This window comes from Pseudorasbora parva, chromosome 3 (assembly GCF_024679245.1).
Source record: "Pseudorasbora parva isolate DD20220531a chromosome 3, ASM2467924v1, whole genome shotgun sequence".
NCBI lineage: Eukaryota > Metazoa > Chordata > Actinopteri > Cypriniformes > Gobionidae > Pseudorasbora > Pseudorasbora parva.
In genome coordinates this window covers 39,591,554-39,613,524 of record NC_090174.1, presented here as the reverse complement: position 1 = coordinate 39,613,524, position 21,971 = coordinate 39,591,554, and the positions used below count along the sequence as shown (strand labels likewise).

At 36.3% G+C, this 21,971-nt stretch overlaps 2 protein-coding genes across 4 annotated transcripts; both read left to right on the top strand.

The window, feature by feature from the left end:
• The first annotated feature begins 1,663 nt into the window (after window positions 1-1,663).
• On the top strand, window positions 1,664-8,322 carry ftr83 (finTRIM family, member 83). 3 transcript variants are annotated; one of them, XM_067440159.1, is made up of 8 exons: window positions 1,664-2,480; window positions 3,212-3,307; window positions 3,549-3,782; window positions 4,117-4,276; window positions 4,493-4,549; window positions 5,643-5,711; window positions 6,792-6,881; window positions 7,446-7,582. In XM_067440159.1, exons 1-7 carry the CDS (start codon window positions 1,896-1,898, stop codon window positions 6,848-6,850), a joined length of 1,260 nt encoding a protein of 419 aa, XP_067296260.1. In that variant the 5' UTR covers window positions 1,664-1,895; the 3' UTR covers window positions 6,851-6,881; window positions 7,446-7,582. The 3 variants fall into 3 exon arrangements, with proteins under 3 accessions (XP_067296260.1, XP_067296259.1, XP_067296258.1); XM_067440158.1 differs by having other exon boundaries at window positions 1,813-2,480; window positions 6,792-6,877; XM_067440157.1 differs by lacking the exon at window positions 6,792-6,881 and having other exon boundaries at window positions 1,813-2,480; window positions 7,446-8,322.
• A 796-nt stretch (window positions 8,323-9,118) lies between these two features.
• ruvbl2 (RuvB-like AAA ATPase 2) lies at window positions 9,119-20,092 on the top strand. The gene is made up of 15 exons (XM_067440156.1): window positions 9,119-9,214; window positions 9,887-9,941; window positions 10,125-10,180; window positions 10,300-10,441; window positions 10,581-10,710; window positions 13,087-13,153; window positions 13,977-14,083; window positions 14,434-14,527; window positions 14,608-14,731; window positions 14,851-14,945; window positions 15,252-15,370; window positions 15,453-15,572; window positions 18,383-18,512; window positions 18,617-18,731; window positions 19,841-20,092. Exons 1-15 carry the CDS (start codon window positions 9,203-9,205, stop codon window positions 19,864-19,866), a joined length of 1,392 nt encoding a protein of 463 aa, XP_067296257.1. The 5' UTR covers window positions 9,119-9,202; the 3' UTR covers window positions 19,867-20,092.
• Window positions 20,093-21,971: the final 1,879 nt, after the last annotated feature.

Here is a 21,971-nt window from a genome sequence, read left to right as displayed (position 1 = left end):
TGTGTGTGTGTGTGTTTATCAAATTTAAATTTAATGTTTTTTTTTAATATCTAAAATTGTGAATAAATAATTGAAGAAATAAACATGGTCTTTACAATTATATGAATTACACTGTAAACCCAAATTAATTAAAGTTAAGAAATTCAAAGTTTAAGTAAGCACAATTAGCATATTTTTACTTGTGCATTTTAATTGCCCTTTACTCTAGGCTATCTCAAAACATTTCACTTAAAATTATAATGTATCATCAACTTAAATGTGTTTATTAGTGGAAAATCATTAGCACAGCATACCAATTGTTGAATAAGTACTACATTAATTGTACTGCAGAACATTCAACATACCTGTTCTCAAATTAAGCTAATGCTCCACTTGTTATGACGGTAACCCCAAAAAACCCAACATAACAAACTCTTCTAAATTAGCATAGCTAAACATTAAACACTAACTCTCCAACTTCTTAATCTTGTTAAAAAGAATAATTATAAAACACTTCATTTTAGAGAGCATTTACTCTCCCTTTCAAATGTGTCATGACAAAGCATGCTGGGAAATAGAAATCCCAGCCCATTTGCAGTTACATTTAGGTTTGTCTAATTTAAAAGAAATAGGTTGAAATTAACGGAACTATTCTGATTACTTAAAATATGTCAGTTTTGGGAAATCAAAAGAAAAATAAAGTTCTATATACTCATAAAACGTAATTACTATTAACTAATATGTTTAATTTAAGTTTACCTACTCAAACCAATTCATTATTTTGAGTATTAGGGTTTACAGTGCCTAACAGACAGTGCATTTCTGTGTTCGAGTCAGTTACACAAAAAAAAGTTTATTTGAAATGACAAACCTCCTTACACACACACACACACACACACACACACACACACACACACACACACACACACACACACACACACACACACACACACACACACACACATATTTATATTTTACATTTATGTAAAAGTTTTAACTAGATGTTTTATATCAAGAGTCTCTAATTACTGAGATGATACAGGTTGTTTAACAAGCATTAACCTAAAATATTGCAAATCAAATTATTGCGTAATAGGGAAATGTTGATTTTTATATCTCAGAAATGTTTTTTGTCCTTTTATATCCATTCACAGAGACTCACATTACAGGATAATGGTGTTATGTATGATTCACAACATAACACATTTCTAAATGGTTAAACTGATGGTGATTCTCTTCACGCTACAACTATCCCTACTTACACCAACTAAGATACAAAGATTACACACATGTCTGGTGGTTAAAGGACTCTTAATAAAAAAACACTTTCCTCTTACGTAAAAATCTTTCAAAAATCCCAAGTATACTTATCCTCCCTTCAAATAAATTACCCTCCAGCTTTGATGGCATGTGCCAAAGGTCAGTGTATACTCGATCTCTAAGCTATCATCCATCAGCAGCTTCTCCACAGTATACCTGTGGTGTCTGCCAACACGAGGCCCCTAAAACTTAAGGCCCCAATAACACTCAACCGATGATATCGAAAAGCAGTAGTCACAAGACAAACTTTATGAAAGTTAAAAGAAATGCATGTGCAAGAAATGCAGGTGTGTGTGATGCAAGAGCAAATTTTAAACAGTTGTATGCCCTGAGATCATACATTTCATTCATGCTTCTCTTCTTCACTGTTATCATTTCCATTGACATCTGATGAGACATGTTTCTTCTTTCTGTCAATCGCTCTCTTCACCTGTGTCACAGCCACTCCCCCATTCATTTACTGGTTTCTGCATAACCAGTTTAGCCTCCCTCCCTGTTTACTCTATATAACTTGCTGTGGTGGCACTTTAGACTCACTTTTCCTGTCTCGCACTCAAACGCACATTTCCTCTACTGAGATCTGTGGGGATTTAACCATGTCGCTTGACCAGGAGCTCTGTTACCTCTGCAAGGAAGATCTCAGGGAGCCCGTTTCCATCCCATGCGGTCACATTTTCTGCTCTGTGTGCATCAAGACCTACTGGGACCATGCAGAAAACACTGGACAATACGTGTGTCCCCAGTGCAGGGTCGCCTACAACAAGAGGCCTAATCCACGCCGCTTTCAGTCCTCACGCAATTCGTCGTCATCCCTGAGAAACAGGGATTCAGACTCTTTCCCACCGGCCCCTCCGGCCCCTGACTACAACTACGCCGGACCCCAAGATGTGGGATGTGACATTTGCATTGGCAAGAAGCTCAAAGCTGTCAAGTCTTGTCTGATGTGTCTTGCTTCCTACTGCGAGAAGCACTTGAAGCCCCATTACGAATCGTCCACTTTCAAACGGCACAAGTTGGTCGATGAAATCGGACACCTGGATCGTCAGATCTGCCCTCAGCACCAGAAAGGTCTGGAGCTTTATTGCCGGACGGACCAGATGTGTATCTGTGTGTTGTGCACGGTGAAAGAGCACAAGGGCCATGACATGGTGTCCGCTGAACAGGAAAGGGCGGAAATGCAGGTAAGATTCCATCATGTGCGTTAAAAAAGTGCAGTTGTGATCATATTTTTATCTTTAGAAATTTTACACTGGTGAAGCTGTTATGACAACAGATTAAATGATGATAATCACTAGCAGAAGTAACATTATGGAAGGTTGTTCAACATTTCACCTCCCGTATGCAACAATGCACCTATTCATGCAAAAAAAGATGACATTCACAGTATGTTTTGAATATGCTAGATTGATTATAAGATTAGCCAACCCCTGAAAACAAATATATAACAATTATCTATACTGTAGTACACTTAAAAAATGTTTTAGAAAGAATTTTCACTCAGAAATTGCTAGTAAATTTCACAGATAATGAATAAGCAAGTAAAAAAGTATTTTCTTGTAAAACATTCTCCTGTAATCTTTGTTTTATTTACAACCTTTTAATCGTGTAATAGTGAGGAAGGGTTTCTTTATTAAAGAAAACAATTGTTCTACACACATTATTAGCAAAGTTGGGTGTAAATGCTAAAGAATAGTTAGATATTTTAGTAAACAGTCACATATTAATATGTGATTTTCTTTTAAGATAATGAGAATGTTTCATATTAAGTAAACAGAGTTAAATAGAGTATCCAACAGTGATTATATTGTCATGTGGAAGTGGCTGAGGTGTGGTAGGATGCTGTACTTCCAACATTCCTCTGTCACTCAGTCCACCTCATTGTCATGAATTTGTTGTTTTTAAATGTCTATAGCAACGGTTGGGCGCCACCCAAGCTGAAATCCAGGAAAAGATCCATGACAGAGTGAAGCAAATGGAAGAGTTAAAACAGGCAGTGGATGCACTTAAGGTTTGTCTGGAGATTGAACGGAAATGTGTAATAATAAATGTAATCAATAAATGATATATAAAAATGTAAGGTAATAAGATCAATTATATCTCATATTGGTCTACTTTGCTCTGGTGTGACAAGTTCTTACTCAGAAATAACCAGGAATGTTTTGTAAATAGACGTGTATAGGTTATGAATTTCCAAGAAAGAAAATTAAGCAGAATTAGAAATAGAATACCGATTACAATTGTTCCTTCAGAGTTCGGCACAACGGGCCTTGCAGGAGAGTGAAAAGCTGTTCGGTGACATGCTTCGTTCCATTGAAAGAATGCAACAGGAAATGATCAAACTCATCTCGACCAATAAGAAGGCTGCACTTAACACGGCTGAGGGCCACATGGAGCGTCTGGGGCATGAAATTGCTGACCTGAAGAGGAGAGACAATGAGCTGACGCAACTGTCCCGCACTGAAGACCACATCCATTTCATCCAGGTGACTGAGACGCACTCTGCCGAATGCAATAAACATTCACAAAACTAAAGCAGCGCAATAAACATCATGAGAGATGATAGTGTTACTTAACACAGGATCTAGTGCGTATAGTTTTTCTGCTATTTCACAGATGATGAATTGTAATAGCCTACTGTACAAAATATTCTTTGTTTCTACTACAGCCATCAGTATGTGAGAAAATAGGTATGCTCAAAAGCACTGTAAGCCTTAGTAGATCGTAAACCATTGACACTAATGATCTCTGCGATCAACTTACAATGCCTTTGAGAAACAGGAAAATCAAGACTAAGATTTGTTCCGTTTGTCATTGCAGAGTTACCATATGCTGATTGCCCAGACTGATGCCGAGGAGCTGCCATCTGTTACTGTGAACCCTTACTTCTCCTTCGGTGCTGTTACTAAGACCGTCTCTGAGATGAAACAACATCTAAATGATTTCAGCAATGAAGAGCTGGTCAAGGTGGCAAAGACAGGTATGGTCCAGTCTGAAATATTTTTTTGTCAAATGTAATTCAATGTATTAGTACCTACATTCAGAGACATCATTGTTTTATTAGTCACCTCATACCCATTTTGAAATGCCTCATGAAGTCTTTTTTGTCCCATGAAAATGAATAAACAAACCAGTTCATTATGGTTCTTCTTAAACGTTAAACTGACTTACTTCATAACTCTTAATTCTCTTCCAGTGAACAAGATGCCATTCTGCCAGCTAGAGGACCGTAAGAAGAAAAAGTCTACAAAATGTAAGTTAATGAAAATGAGAAGCTTTTAGCTGTCCTGCTGTTTGCTGGAATTTTGGAATGGCATTTGTCAAAAGTCATTGTTGGGCTCCAAGAAATTGCTGACTGGTTGCTAAGCAATGATCTTAAGACTGGCATCACATTAAAATACATATTTATTTGCTGATCTTTTCGATGAAATGCACACACATCATGGATGTTTTAATTTCCCATTTAGTTGATCATACACTACTGTTCAAAAGTCTGGGGATTTTTTATGTATTGGCATTTATTTGATCAAAAATATAATAAAAACAGTAATTTTACTAAATAATATTCAATTTTAATATATTTTAAATGTATTTTATTCTAGTTATTCAGCATTATTTCTCTGGTCTTCAGAGTCAAATGATCCGTCAGAAATCATAATTTTTTTCAGGATTCTTTGATTAGTAGAATAAAAAAAAACAGCATTTGTTTGAAATAGAACTATTTTCTCTCAATGTAAAAGTCTTTATTGTCACTATTGATAGCTTAAAAGCTTCCTTTCTGAATAAAGGTATTAATTTCGTTTTTTTAAATCTTATAGACCTCAAACTTAGTTACACTTGTAAATAGTCCACTTTAGATATTCAAAATAACTTTGCAACTACATGTCAACTCTCATATCTCATGTTATTATTAGTAGACTGAATTATACTGTTAGTAGACTGTTATGTTAGGGTTTGGGTTAGTTGAATAAGTTGATGTGTACTTGCAAAGTTAAGTCAGTAGTCAGTAAGTCAGCAGAATCTCCCTTTTCTCAAACCATCAAAATAAAGTGTTAGCAGATATTAAGCACTGACAGTCTACTAATGCACTAATATTTGTCATGTGACATGTAGTTAAAGTTACTTATAGCTAGAATGTCTAAAGTGAACTATCGAAATAAAGTGTTACCTCTATGAACGATAGTGTATGTCACTGTATTCTCACCTTTAATGTGAAAGTACCTATCCAAAAAGTACCTAAATGTCCTTCCTTTTTTCAGTAACATAATCTATTTGCTATAAAGGATTAGATGAATTAAATGATTTGATGTTTGAGATTATTCTGACTCTCTTTATTGTGTCTCTAGCTGATGATGTTGACATGATGTACAAGAGCCCCAGCAACACTCCCCGGACAAGGGACGAGTTACTCCAGTGTAAGTTTATTTTCATACAAGAATTTCCTTTTTACGGGTATGACCAGAGGACGTTGTAGAGATAACATGAACAGGATGTAACGTTCAAGGTCAGCAGAATTCTCCCCTCTGGTGATGATTAATCAAAATATTATGTCAATTTTTATACATTTGATATCTTGGATAAAGCACTAACTGCTACGAAAACATGATGGCTTCTGTTCTGTTAAATGTCAAACTCTAGTGGGAGTAGTCTAACATCATTCCTTACATACTAAGTTTGTGTCTAAACATATTGTAAGAACAAGCTTAGTCTGCTCAGTGAGTGGGTGTAGGGGTGATTCACGATAACTGCCATCCTTCAAACCTTTAGACATTTCGTCATCTCTTCTAAGAAGAGTCAGCTGTAGCTGTGGTCTTTTAGAGGACAGAAACACTCTGCATTCACCACTGTTCAGAAGTTTGGGGTCATTACAATGTTTATTTAAAAGAAATTAATACTTTCATACAACAAGGATGCATTAAACTGATCAAATGTGACAGTGAAGACATTTACAAAAGATTTATATTTAAAACAAATGCTGTTCTTTTGCACTCTCTATTCATCAAAGGACCCTGAAAAAATAATTTCCAGCAAAAAATAAAGCAGCTCAATTGTTTTCAAGTTAATCATATAATATTAATAGCAATAATTCAACGTTATAATGGTAATAATAAAATAAATTCTTGGGCAGCAAATCATCAGATCAGAATGATCTCTGAAGCATCATGTGACACTGAAGACTGGAGTAATGATGCTGAAAAATTAGCTTTGCTTTCAGGAATAAATAATATTTTAAAATATATTAAAATAGAAAACAGTTGGGTTAAATTTTTAAAATATTTCACAATAATTATTTTTGCTGTATTTTTGATCAAATAAATGCAGCCTTCATGGGCATGAGACTTCTTTCAAAAAAATCGAACTAACCCCAACCTTTTGAACAGTAGTGTAATTCAGAAGACAACTAATTATTATGCAAAGTGACATGGTTTGAGAGAATATATATATATATATATATAGGGTGTCTTAAATGTGTATCGACACTCTCGGCCCTCTAGATCAGAGACGTTCACGCACCTCTGGCAGAAACCACCTCCAAATGTCCAACCAGCTCTGAGAGCCAATGTGCAGACTCAACCACTAGGCAGGTGATTTGTCCACATGCATGTGTCACCTAACATCATGAATGCTGATAAAGGATCAGTTTTGCTCCAATCTGTTTTCATATTTGGAGACCATAATGCAAAACTGTTCCAAGATCAGGAATCCTAGCCTAGGATAGCTTAAGATAAACGTGCAGTGATGTCCGTCTTGTCATTTTGTGTTTCTCTCATAAATAAAAAAAAACCTTTGATGAAACTGCTAACATGATTGATAAGTTTTTTAACTCATTATTTTACATTTTACAATTAATTATAGGCCTATAAAACTTGTGGTCTTATGTGTCTTAACTTGACCCATGCACATTGGTATTTTGAATGCATACAAAATCACTCATCCAGTCTCAAACAAAAATGTAGCTTTAAAAGAACAAAAATGCAGCGTACATGTACATGGATCAAGATACTTGAATACAAAGTGGGCAGAGATTTATTTTGAACCGGGGGTGTCTTCATAATTTTAACAAAACTTTGTTTGTCTTTACACTTTTTACATTGAAGTTTGGATTCACCTATCCTGATCATCTCTCATCTGTCTTGTTTATTTTAAAGATGCCTGCCAGCTAACTCTCGACACCAACACAGCATACAGACAGCTCTACATCTCCCGAAACAACAGGAAAGCAGCACTGAAAAGAGACCCTCAGTCTTACAGTGACAGCAACCAGAGATTTGATTGCCTGCCCCAGGTCCTGTGTAAAGAGGCGCTCTCAGGAGGTGCTTACTACTGGGAAGTGGAGTGGAGCGGGGAGGGCGCTTCTGTTGGTGTCACTTTTAAAGGTATCAAGAGGACAGGTTATGGGGACTCAGCTCGTATTGGCTACAACCGCAAGTCATGGAGTCTCTTCTGCTCCAACTCCAGCTACTCAGCCCGACACAACAAAGACCAGGTTGAGATTAATGCACCCTACTCTTCCCGTATCGGGGTGTTCCTGGACTGTGCAGGAGGCACTCTTTCATTCTACAATGTGTCTGAGTCAGTGTCACTTATTCATCAGTTTAAAGCCTCTTTCAGTGAGCCGGTATATCCTGGCTTTTGGGTGTGGTATGAGTCTGCTATTACTATTTGCCAGGTGTAAATGGTTGAGTTGGATGGGATATTAGGGAATTATTTCTTTTTCATTTTTTAATTTCTTGTGTGTTTTTGAATGAATTTCTGATGAATTTCTTTCTAATGAAAAGTTGATCACAATTAGTGCATTTATACTTAAAGTATAATCCTTGACATATCAAAGAATATGATTATATAAAGTATGAATTACAATAAAGTACATATTTGAAAATTTTAGTTCATTTTTCTAAATGGTAAAATCTTTAATATCATGTTTTGTCCATCTATGTGATTGTACTGTTTAATGAGTGTGAAGGTTAATCTGGCTTAGAAAAAAAAGCTTTTTACAGTAAATCTTTAATTTGATATATGTGGGTGATTTTGTCTGCATTAATGATAACATAATAAAAGTATTGTTTAAACCGTTGTTGAATCATTTATTTGACATATTGGAAAAATGTTGCAAAGATGCTGCATAAATAGAACAGAAACATTTTAGTTTATAATAAAGATGGCGTGGTCCTAATGACAATTAACCTCAGAAATATTGCAAGAGTGACCTCTTCTGGTTGCAATCACATTTGCTTTAACAATGGGGCTTTTGAAAAAATAAATCTTGACATATTTCGCCCACATTTACTTACTGATAATCTGGTGTAAACTGAAAAGAAAAAAACTGAAGGCAGCACCCCCCCCCCCCCCATTTCTACTTGTCCTTTTCTTCCTACTTGTTTTCTCAAGGTGGTGACAAAAATTATAGGCTACATGTACATTTAAATGTTAATTTAATATGTCAATTTAATATGCTTACAATTACTCGCATCTAAATTTATTTTTCCATCATATATGAAGTATAGCCTAGTTATGTACTACAAATTAAACCTGGAATGATATCTAGATAGACAGTCAGTCTCCATTTATAAACTTTTGTGCTGAAAATGATAAGCGTACATTACAAAACATTCTTGATTTGTTTACTTTGAGCCCATTCGCAGGCTACTATGCTGTTACATTTACAGAATTAACGTAGGCCTACTTGGCGAGTTTGTTTTCGAGTTGAACTTGGCTAGTCCGAAGTTTACGTAACGTTACTTGGTATTGAGAAACGGCCCAGGCATATTTACAATCTCTTTTTACCGTGGTGACAAGCTATCTGGCACATGCAAACATACAGAACTCAGGGACGAGGTCACGTGTTCCACCCGGACTGGTTTCTACTGCGCACCCATTCAGATACAACCGCCTTACGGGAGAGAACATGGCAGCCCAGGTAAGTGTAATATGTAACGTTTTATTTTAGAATTATTGACAAATGTGCGATTTATTCAGGTTATATACAAAACAATATATGTATTTACCACTATTGTGAGCTGTCTTCAAGGCCTTAACATGGTTTGTGAATAACACAACGTCTGTGGGTTTGCCGCTTTTTAGCACATGTGCTTCAATTTAATGCAATAGTATTTCAGATATAATCCAGAGCTTTGAGATTTTAATGTGATTTTATGAAAATGGCTTTTATCCAGATATTCAGAAATCGGAAATCTTTTTAGTTTATGTGTTTACAAGGCTTGCGACCATAGCTTGAGTTTCATGTTGTTGTTTAGCCTCCCATCACTGTTGTATTGGGAATAGGAAACTCCAGCATGTATACGGAATTATTGCCCATTTGCCACAAATTTTCAATGCGGCTGTGAAATTGCGATGCCGCATCTTACAATAAACACATTAACTTACTGACTGTAGCATAGCTAAAAGTTAAACTAACTTTATCTGAAAAACTGTGTTGCGCTCGTGTGTCACTATGGCAACGCACGCGCTTAACGGTTGTTTTTCTGATCGGATTTAGTTCCCAACGAAACATTAAACATACAAAAACAGCATTAAATCGCAATTTGATATTTGTTTAATAAATTATGTTTCCCTTTTTCATTTATGAAAGGTTGCAACCACGAAGGTTCCGGAAGTGCGAGACATCACTCGTATTGAGAGGATTGGTGAGAAGAAACTAATTACATCATTATATATATATATATATATATATATATATATATATATATATATATATATATATATATATATATATATATATATATATATAATAATAGCGCGCAGTTTAATTACAGACTGAATGTATGAAAGTAAAGATACCTTACGTTAAATGTTGACTTCTGTCGCAGGTGCACACTCTCACATTCGTGGCCTTGGGTTGGATGATGCCTTGGAGCCAAGACAGGTAATGTTCAATCATGTATATGACTGATTTTAACAGTGACAACATACTCGTCGTTGCCTTAAATATTGCTCATGGTGTGTTTAAAACAAAATGATAACTGCTAAACCTTGCTCTCCCAGGTGTCTCAGGGCATGGTGGGTCAGCTGGCATCTCGGAGGGCTGCCGGGCTGATACTTGAAATGATCAAAGATGGCCAAATTGCTGGTCGTGCAGTCCTCATTGCTGGCCAACCTGGAACGGGCAAGACTGCTATTGCTATGGGTGAGTTTTTGCATACATATTTATCATGATTAAATTACATATATATGACGTGTATATATGTAATATAACATATATATTACATATATACACTTAAAATATCACAAGATCCACTCATGATTGAGAGCTGTTTATTGTACAGGTATTGCTCAGTCTCTTGGCCCTGACACACCTTTCACTGCTATGGCTGGGAGTGAGATTTTCTCTCTGGAGATGGGCAAGACAGAAGCTCTGAGCCAGGCCTTCCGCAAAGCCATAGGAGTCAGGATAAAGTGAGTGAGGTCAATTTAAGGGTGAAGGAGCATAAAGTCACCAACCTCCACAAATATTAATGTGCTTGTTTCTTTGTCATTATGATCCGTCAAAGTTGGCCATAATTAATGGCACCCCTAAACATTTTTATGTAAAGTAAGAGTAAAATATCTCTCAAATATATTACCATTCACATATATATTTTTTTAAAATTTGCACACCAGGGTGACTATGAGGATGAAATTGTTTAGCTATGACTTCTTCTTTCACAGGAGTATAAATATAAGGAGACAAAAAGGCCAAATTCCCTTAATCATCCATCAGAATGAGTAAAACCAAATAATATATTTCTGTTGTGCAGAAAAAGATAGTCGAGCTTATCAAAATAGAAAGTGACTTTAAGAAAATAGCTAAAGTCTTGAAAATCCCCATTTCCACCATCAGGGCAATAATTAACAAGTTTGAATCAACTAAAGATGTTACAAATCTGCCTGGAAGAGGACATGTGTCTATATCATCCTAATGCACAGTGAGGAGGAGATGGAGAATTGCAGAGATTAGTTGAGTCTTGGGGTCAGAAAGCCTTTAAAAAAATCTAACAACCCCTATACGTCAGGGATGGAAATTAGCACCTGCCACCAGCCAAATGCGGGTGATTTTGAGTTGTGGCGGGTAAACTCGCTTCACCTACCGGCCACCGTGGCGGTTAAATAAAAATAGCTCCTGTTTCACCTCTTTGTAAACTGTTCAATGCATGTGAGTGCGGCCATATGTCCGAATATGACCAGTCGTTTTCGCCGTCATTACCCGGGCAGTAGCCTTTAAGACCTAGTGCAGGGATATGCTCATCTTTCTCGACTGTATACAGTTCACTTAAGGCATATACAGACTATGTCTGCTTGGATACTCATCAAGATAGACATGTTGACATACTTTTTGTGTGAGTTTGTCCGTTTAAGTGCAAGACTTGAAAGAGAACTCAATATTTTTGCGCTGTGAGACGAGTGCGTGCTCTCGGATGATGCAAAATAAGGACATCACTCACTGCTCTTGATTGAATAGCTTTTGTAAGTTTAATAAGGATTCATCTTTAATTTAAACAGTTAAATATGCAGTTGTTTTACATTTGATTACTTGAAACTTTAATATTAATTTATGCAATTGCAATGTCTTGATTTTTAGTAAAGTTACACAGTCATAGCATTAGCCATAAATGCAATGGTACTAATAATTGGCATAATTTATTTTGGTGTTTTGGTTTTGGACGAGAATTTTTATTTCGGTGCATCCCTACTGACAATGTTCTGCTCTGTATGTCCTCAACACACTTCAGAAGATGCCAAAACTAATAGTTTCATTGTTAGGACTAAAAATCTAAAACTGGAAGCCATAAAAGACCACAAATCATCCAAATGCCACATTCAGGTAAAAAAAAAAACAACGCACAGAGCACAGAGCCCTACTCATTTAATGAAATGTATATCAGTTCATTGTTTGTGTGCGTATAAGAGAGAAAGAGAAAATGTCAGTATTTCATTGAGACTTGAGATTAAATAAACTTTTAAGTATTGTAGAGCTTGTAGTATTAATTTTTCACGTGCAGTTACACATTGTCGGTTAAAAACAAGAAAGTGGCTGGATAAAAACTTTGAGTAGCTGGTAGATTTTGAAATCCACCAGCCACAAAAAAGGTGGACAAAAAAGTTAATTTCCATCCCTGCTATACATCACCACTATTTGTTTAGGAGGGTTTCAAGACAAATCTTCCTTGCTCATCCGAAAACTATCTATTAAGTTGTCAGATACGATTGGAACTTCAAAAGGCACCTGGTTCTGTGGTCAGAGGCAACTCAAACTTTTTGGCAGAAAACCCACCAGATGTGATTGGTGCAAACAGGTTAAAGGATTAGTTCACTTTAAAATGAAACAATTATTTTAATGAATAAATCTTATAATGGGCCGTGAACACAAAATAAAGCCATTGTCGTCCTAGTCCCCTGACCTGAATCTTATAGAAAATGAGTGGGTTAAACTAAAGAGAAGCATCATGGATTTGGAGAGATTCTGTATGGAGGACTGGTCTCTGATCTCTGGTCAGGTGTTCTCCAAACTCATCAGGCATTATCGAACAAGATTTCTTGGCAAAAGGCGGTTACAAAAGTATGAAATAAAAGGGTGGCGATAATTATAGCCAACGTGTTTTGGAGAAAATCATTTATTTCCTAATGTGGTGGCACTTGGAGGTGCCAATTCATGTGTGAAAATGAATCTTCATGCTTTATCCCATCCATTCTTTCACAATTTGACACAATTTTTTTTTGATAGTTCTAGAACGTATTTGTTTAATACTTAAAGTCTGGCATGACTGCTAATTTTCTATGTTTGTGTCATGGCAGAGAGGAAACTGAGATCATTGAAGGAGAGGTGGTAGAGATTCAGATCGACAGACCGGCTACAGGAACTGTGAGTGTTCGCTATTCTCTCTCCATTCATTGTTTCAATAATTAACCTCTCTGTTTGGTTTATCATTGTTATTTTGGCACCATAATCATCTCAAATGTTTAAAATCATTAAGAGAATAATGTTTTTGAAACTAAATAATAAAAAGGTTACAATTAAAAAGTCAGCAATTAACAGAATATTTTGATAGTTTTTCTTCCCTGTTGTGATGTATATTTCAGTAAAACGGCATCATAAACAATCGTTAAAAAAAAAAGTAGGGTGTTACTTAATATTGTCCATCAAGAATTGACTGGATCATTGTCATTTTAGAATTGCTGCATTTCATGTGAGTGTCAGATTGCTGGAGGGTAGAGAATATTGCTTTGGCTGTTGCGGAGAAGATATAATGTTTTGAGGGGTGGGCACAGTAATGTTTTTGCTTAAAGATTATGAGGGCGCCTTTTTATAAAGAATGTTGTGTGTGCTTAATTAATAATAAACTGCTGTTTTCAATTTTACATTTTTTTCATTGTGACTAGCATTTTAAATACCTAGAGAAGCCAAACCATATTTCACCGCTTAACCCACATTCCTCAGTGCACTCTAATTCAATTCATCCATTTGTCGGGAAAATATTATTAAAGATATTTATCAATCTTCAGTAGGAAATTAACTTTTTGTTATTATGAAAGTGAGAAATGAGTTTTCAGCTACCTCGATAAGTTAAATGAAGGGCTCCAGGCCCATAATAGTGCCCAATATGACTATGGTTGTGTAGAAGCTTTCCTTAAGTGAACTCTGTTAGACATGAATAATTTCCTCTCCTTTCTGTATTTATGTTAAGGGTGCAAAAGTGGGTAAACTCACTTTGAAGACAACAGAGATGGAAACTATCTATGACCTGGGGACCAAAATGATTGAGAGCCTCAGTAAAGAGAGAGTACAAGCTGGGTACGTAGATTAAAAAACTGAACAATGTGATCCTCTTTTCTGTATAACCATGGATCAGACTGGACTGCCTCTCAGCTGCTCCCACAAAATGTGTTAATCATGTGTGTAATTTTAACCACCAGAACACTTGAGGTTTGGTCAGTAATGAGCCCTGCAGTTTCTGCATTATTACTATTATTAATAGTGATAATGATTTCTAATAATTTTAAATATATGTTGTTGATAAAAGATTACCCATAAATACAGGTCATACAAAGGCCCCTACTTAAGTCAAACCACATTTTTAAAAAGTTTTTACAATGGTTAAACTAAGAACTGGCACATTATATGTTATATTTCATATTCTGCAGAGATGTGATCACCATTGATAAAGCCACAGGAAAGATTAGCAAGCTGGGAAGGTCTTTTACTCGAGCAAGAGATTACGACGCCATGGGGTCACAGGTACACATTCTCTCTCTGTGAAATGAATTCATCAATCAATGACAACATTTTCTATATACTGTTGTTGCTGTTTATTTTAGACACAGTTTGTGCAATGTCCCGAGGGAGAACTGCAGAAACGGAAGGAGGTTGTTCACACTGTCTCTCTTCATGAAATTGATGTCATTAACAGCCGCACTCAGGGATTCCTGGCTTTATTTTCAGGTTTGTCACAGCTTTTTGAAATTGACAAACTAGATAATGATATGATTATTCTTTCCGAATGAAATGGATCTGTAGATGTTTGTGTTTGCTGTAGTTGATGTTTTTTGTCTGTTCTGCAGGTGATACTGGAGAGATTAAGTCAGAGGTTCGGGAGCAGATCAATGCTAAAGTATCAGAGTGGAGAGAAGAAGGCAAAGCTGAGATCATTCCTGGGGTAAGCAGGCCAGAAAAATAATATGGAGGAACTAGCCTACAGAAAGAGTGCATTTTCTTTTTTTCTTGAAAATCTTCCAACCTGACAATTTTTTACGAAAAAAAGCAAGACTACAGACTACATATATATATATTTGAAGATTTTAAACTGACCACCAGGATGTTGTAACCAAGAAAAAGCTTTTCATTTGTGTATTCCAGGTCTACCCTAAATTAAATTATGAAGTGTATATACACTAACACACATATATATATAATGGAATGGAAATGCATTGTTTTGTTGTTTAGCATTTTTTTGTGGTTGCAGGTTCTTTTCATTGATGAGGTCCACATGTTGGACATAGAATGCTTTTCTTTCCTGAATCGAGCCCTAGAGAGTGATCTTTCACCTGTACTTGTCATGGCCACTAATCGAGGCATCACCCGGTATGTATACAAACAGCATCAATAACTACCATTAATACATAATATTAATTTTTCCTCTTTCACTGTCTTTTCATTTCTACAGTATTAGAGGCACCAATTACCAGAGTCCTCATGGTATTCCCATAGACATGCTTGACCGTCTGTTGATCATCGCTACCACTCCCTACAGCGAGAAAGAGACCAGACAGATCCTGAAGATTCGGTGAGTATAATATAATGCAATGCTAAGCAACATGGCATTAATTACAGTATAGAATATTACAGAATCATAATATTGATTCTGTAATCATAGTCTGCCTCATTCTGTGAAAATAATCCTCTGCACATCCCAAATTTCAAGCACTCGACTGTTATGAAGTGAGTTTGGGGTAAAAACATGTAATGTGTGTTTTGCTCTTCAAATTCACATCATAAGTAGGGATGCACCGATACCATTTTTTCAGAACCGATCCGATATTAAAAATTCAGAGTATCTGTCAATACCGAAACTAAACCGATCCGATACCAATGCAGTTTTGTTTAAAAACTCTATGTAGAATTTCTAAACCTTAGTGTGTTGAACTGAAAATCACTCGTTTATGAGTTAAACACAATCAACTAAATACAGATTTCATTATAAAGAAAAACAACAAATAAAAAATAAAATAAAATCACAATCTATGACAAAAATAGCCTAATATTATAGATGGTGAATAAATTAGATTAGTGATTAATTCAGCAGCAAAAGTTACAAAATCACAAGGGCATAATAATTGTATAAAATCTAAACATTTAGTGGGGAAAAATAAAGGAAACTACAAAAGTGAATGTATAGCTGTAAATCTGGTAAAATGTATATTCATGAAATGTATATCAAAATATATTCATGAAAAACTAGTAAAGAAAAAAAAAAGTCAATATATTTATAGAAATAGGGCCTATATACTAAGAAATTACATTTATTTTAAATGTATAGTGCATACATTTAAAATAAATGTAAAATGCACAATGCAATTAAAATGTCTGTCCAACATGAACATGAATTTAGCTACTTAGACATTGTTTAAATTGGCTAGCGGTATCTCGCGCTGAAGTCTCGTGGGAACTCAGCGGCAGCCAGGAAGAAGGCAGTCCATTTGGGAAGAGCGTTGTGTGTGTAAAGCATGATTATTTTAAATTACTGCACATCTTTCCTCAAGCCATGTGTGCCCAAATGGAAGGAGAAATAAAGTTTACATTACCTCCACAGTGGTTGCCCCCGTCTTTAACCACGGAATGGCATTTTTCTTCAACCAGCCAGGCTGTGTTGTGTCTGTGTAAGTCAAGTGTTCGCTGCAAATTTTTTCGGAATTCGGAAAGGCACAAACGCGAACAATTTCTTCTTCACTCGTGAGCCCGATGGGATCATCACTCTAGTGATGTCCGGTTCACGAACTAATCGTTTTGTTTTTTTTAGCCGGTTCTTTTTGGTGAACCGGGCGACCCAGTTCACCAAATCGGACTGACTCGTTCTAAACGGTTCGCGTCTCAAATCAGCAATGATCACACAAGTTACTTTAGTTACTCACTTTCTGACATGAGTGACAGAAAGTGAATAAACTAATGTCTTGAATTATATGTTGTAACTCCAACCGTTCACTGAACTGAGACATGTTTTGCTGAGAGATCTGATGAACTCATGAGCCGCTGATACTGAGCATGCGCGAGTAACTTAAGTGGCAGTTTCTCTCGGACACGTTCAATACTGAGAACCGACAAGCCGATGAGCAGAGCCTCTTAATACACACAATGCTCTTCTCGACTAGACTATTCGCCTTTTTTCGGCTACAACGACGTTCCTACGGGACTTCAGCGCGAGACACAGCTAGCTGCCTAAAACAGGTGAGTGTAAAGAATGTCTAAGTGGCTAAACGCATCTCGTTGTCATGTAAGTGACCTGTTCATGTTGGACAGACATTTTAATTGCATTTTGTGTCTGTTAAGAGACACAAAGACACCCGTTACGTTTATGCCCCCAAAGCTGCCGTTTTAGCTGAGTTGGGATCCGGGCATTAACTGTAATAACTCCGTGTTGCAAGCACCAATCCGGTTCGGGTTTTTTTTTTCTGTAGACTATACTCACAAAGACATAACGTTCAAGATAAACGTAAAAATTCGCCTGAGTTGTCGCAAAGCACGTATGCGCATCCCGTGCGCTTGAAGCAACATAGAGTCACATGCTCACACTTTTTAAAGTTCAAAACAAGATATCGACACGTAGTGTATCTATGCAGTATTCTTATAAGCCGTTTATTTTAACAGTTTACCATTTCAGTTACTGTGTGTAAAGAACAATACAATTACTAGTCCAGTGTTGTGATCTAACAGACACCCGGTAGAATGTAACACAATTTACAGCAATAAACCACAGAGTGTTATTTACAGATCAAGCATAATAACAATAAATAATCGTGGCGTCTCATTGTGTTGACTGTCGTAACCGAACGCGACACAGAGTTTGAAAGCTGAATGGAGAATGACTGACAGCCGCAGCGGAGGGAAACATTGACGTGAACTTGAATGACTTGAATATTCATCTGTACTCGCATTAACCTATGGAATGGCTTCTGAAGACTTATAATATAGTGCCCAGATCATTGATGGTGCTTTATAATGTTTGTGCCTTTTGTGGGGCACTGGGGCTTAACAATAACAGAATATTATGAGCACAGTATCGAATTTGGATCGATCTGGTCTGTCCGATACCTGATCAGGCAAATAATGGCGGATCGGAGCTGATACTGAGTATCGGATCGGTACCCCCCTAAGTGACTCAAACTCACAGCATTTGCAGAAATTGAGCCGCTCTGATCACACTGCCGTTCTTCACTATGAAATGCTGTGCATATATTTAACTATTAATATTATTTTAAATTTAAAAATCACAGCCAAATTGCGATTTCGGTTTTATTTTGATCGTGCAGCCCTATCATATCGTATCTAGTCTTGAGAGTTTTGTCTCACTTCTCACCTTGAACACATTTCGTGTTTCAGCTGTGAGGAGGAGGATGTCGAGCTCAGTGAGGAGGCACACACAGTTTTAACACGTATCGGACAGGAGACTTCACTCCGTTATGCCATCCAGCTCATCAGTACTGCAGGCCTGGTGTGCCGCAAACGCCGGGTAATGCCAACACACAAGTACCATTGCCATTGCTGCAAGTAAATACAATACAGTGGAAGTAAAAAAGCACTTTTGGTCTGACTGTGGTTGTACATTTCTCACAGGGCACTGAAGTCCAAGTGGAAGACATTAAGAGGGTATACTCTCTCTTCCTGGATGAGTCCCGTTCCTCACAGTACATGAAAGAATACCAGGACTCCTTCCTCTTCAATGAAACACGTGAGATTCTTCTCTGCTTTTCATGCCCTTTATTCCTGGGGGTTTTACAATAAGGTCCCAAGGGCACATGTCATATCTTCACAGTACATTTTTCACTTCTCCAGCAAGCATTTGCGTAACAGTATTTTGAAGCTGTACATAATTGAATTGAACAAGCAGTGTTGCAAGACTGATAATATACAGTCTAACATCAATAGCGCTTTTCATGTCGCTTGTCTTTGTGTTGCATTCCACAATTAATCTCGCGTTGCCTTCTTTTGGAACTATTATTATTTTACGGAGTCACAAAAACCCATATTGTCTCTGAAATGGCCATTTTATATGTCAAATGTAAGCTGCTCTCAAACGCTCGTTTATAGAACTGTTGTATAAAAGCAATAATACACTCGCAGTCTTGCTATTGTGAGATATTGCTTAATGGGTTATTCACCCAAAAATGACAATTCTGTCATTAATTACTCAGCCTCATGTCTTTCCTATTTAAACCAACATCTTTGGAGCACAAATTGTGAGCTTTCTGACCCCTCCATAGACAGTAATTTAATGAAAACTTTCAAGGCCCAGAAAGGTAGGAAAGACATTGTTAAAATAGTCATTGTGCTTACATACATTTTGTGCACAAAATATCTCTTTTTGTCTGTGTCAGTCTTCTACTCAATTTACGTTGGTCAGCTCCTGTCGTGTTGCTCACTTGAACCACATCAGCCAATAGTAAGCCAGCGTGCTGGAGTATCTCTGATTTAACTCGTAAGCGCTGTACTGTATTTACTACGTCAACAGCATAGGAGACTGACACAGACGTGAAGAAATGAAAATAGTCTTTTTTTTGGCACTCGATGTATTCTCATCACTTTGTGCAACTGTAGTCACATGGACTATTTTTTTCTTGGCCTTGAAAGTGTTCAATAAATAGCTGCCTATGAAGGGGCCAGAGATCTTAATTTGTTTTCTGAAGATGAACGAAAGTCTTACAGGTTTGGAACGACATGAGGGTGAGTACCTAATGACAGAATTGCCATTTTTGGGTAAACTAAGCCTTTAAAATGTATTAAGGTGTAAAATGTACCACTTACAATCTATTAACATCCACTTTCTATTTCTTCTTTCAGAATCCCCTCAGATGGACACCTCATAATCCGAGATGCTGTGAAAGGTCATCTGTCGCTCCTGTGAAGTCCATTTACTCTTGACCTCGTCCCTTGCAGGGCCATCTTAGAAGTGTTCATGCAATTGTGTTGATGCTCTCAAGTTTGTTTGTTTTTGTTTTATTTTTTCCTCCATCTTTCTTCTTCTTAATTTGCTACTTGGTATTGCTAGATTTTATATATGTTTTCCATTCAATAAAAAATAATTTCTTCTTATTGGCAGTGTATCATGGCAACCAAAGGGATGAAATAAAAACTATTTGACCATGAATATAATAAATATAATATCCTGAAACCATTGATCTTGATAACTACATATAAATAATCTAGTATTGGTGATCTTAGGCAATATGTATGACTATATCCTAATTTTCATGCAAGAAGCATTTTTATTTTTTAATTATTTCTGTTTAAAGCTGCAGTTCGTAACTTTTTGCACTCTTGTGGTTAAACAGAACTGCATGCATCTTGCAGAAGAAAATTGCAGCCGGATCTACTTCTCTCTGTTTATGTCCATGGCAAATCACACAGGGACTGTGCTCCTCCGCATCGGTTCCTACCAGTCTGGCCTTCAATAGTCCCAATATGAACACTTATTATAAGTGTACCATAATTATTAAGGGTAAGACAAAAACACGGTTTGGAAAATGGATTCATGTTGTACATTCTCATTATATAATTTTTGTCAATCTTGAACAAAAAAAAACGTTACGGACCGCTTTAACTTTAAAAAGATTTATCTTTGTCAGTTATTGCTAAGGCAACTTTTCCCTTTTTTGTTTTGTTTTTCATCCAATATTTATATTTTATTGTAAGACAAGACACCCCAGGTGAATAGAGTAAAAAAAAGAAAAAATAGATATCACCATACTTACCCAGTTGATTGATTACATTAATAATTGCAAAAAAAATAAAAATGCACTAATTTACATAAATTTCTAGAACAAAAATCTGAACATTGGATGAAGTCCAATTCAAAAATCCATAAATCAGAAAATACCAAATGAAAATCATATATGAACAAACCCTCTGTAAAAAAAACTTCAGCATATAGATGGGAATAACTAAAGTTTGATGTATGTAAGTGCTGCTGAAGTTGAGATTTCTGGCTCAGAGCTGGAGAAAAAATAATTTTGAGAAATTGACTTTAAACATGAATACTGTAATTGAACTGTACAGACACAAATTGATAGTGCTCTTAAAGATACAGTTAAAAGTGTATTTTGAATGTTTTTAAACACTTTATAAAAGCCTAAAATATCAAAAATGACAGATGCATGAAAAATACTTTTATTTTTGAATAAAATTAAATAGGTTTAGATTAGTGTGAAGAAGGCTGTTTTTGGGCCGCTACGTGTGGGTTGTTTTTCACCCCCATGTCTTTAAATTTCTTAATCATGAAATAGCCAGTTTAATAAAGGCTTTTTAATAATTTAAAGAAGAGTGCCTTATTTGCATCTTTGTTCTACATTAATTTCAATCCCAAAGAGCACATTTAAACATTTCACTGAACTCCCTGAGCACCCTGGACTTTTTTTGGCTTTTTCAAGTTTAAGATTTAGATTTAGTCAACACCACTGGTAAGAAGATGAACTTATGCTGATATGTCAGTGTCCTTGCCCCTTGCAGGTGTAGTACTACAGCACTTGGCTAGGTGGCAGTATTTAATCAATATTGAGAAGCTTTTTATTATGCTGTACACTTGACAGTGAATACCTCTATATATTTTACACCTTAGTACCTGGTGTACCTGAAAGTGTTCTTTTTTTAGTTTTTTAATTTTTGGATTTTTTTATTTAAAACACTAAGGTGATGTTTGTCCACAGTTTGCCAGTGTGCCCACATGCTATAATGGTTTACAAGGATTGTATGTACTCAAAACCAGAGCGAGATTTAGAAACCTAGAGGTTTTGATGTGTGGTCTTTGCTAACCAAGCAGAAGACATGTCAATTTATTCACAGTGTTATGTATAGATGGACAGTGGACCTTTTCTGTGTGTAATCTTAGCAGAAGGGCCTGAAGTCGTCGTCATGTCTGAGGTTACAAAGAAACGTTTCCATACGCTGCATGAGTGAACATAGCCTTCCATTTACA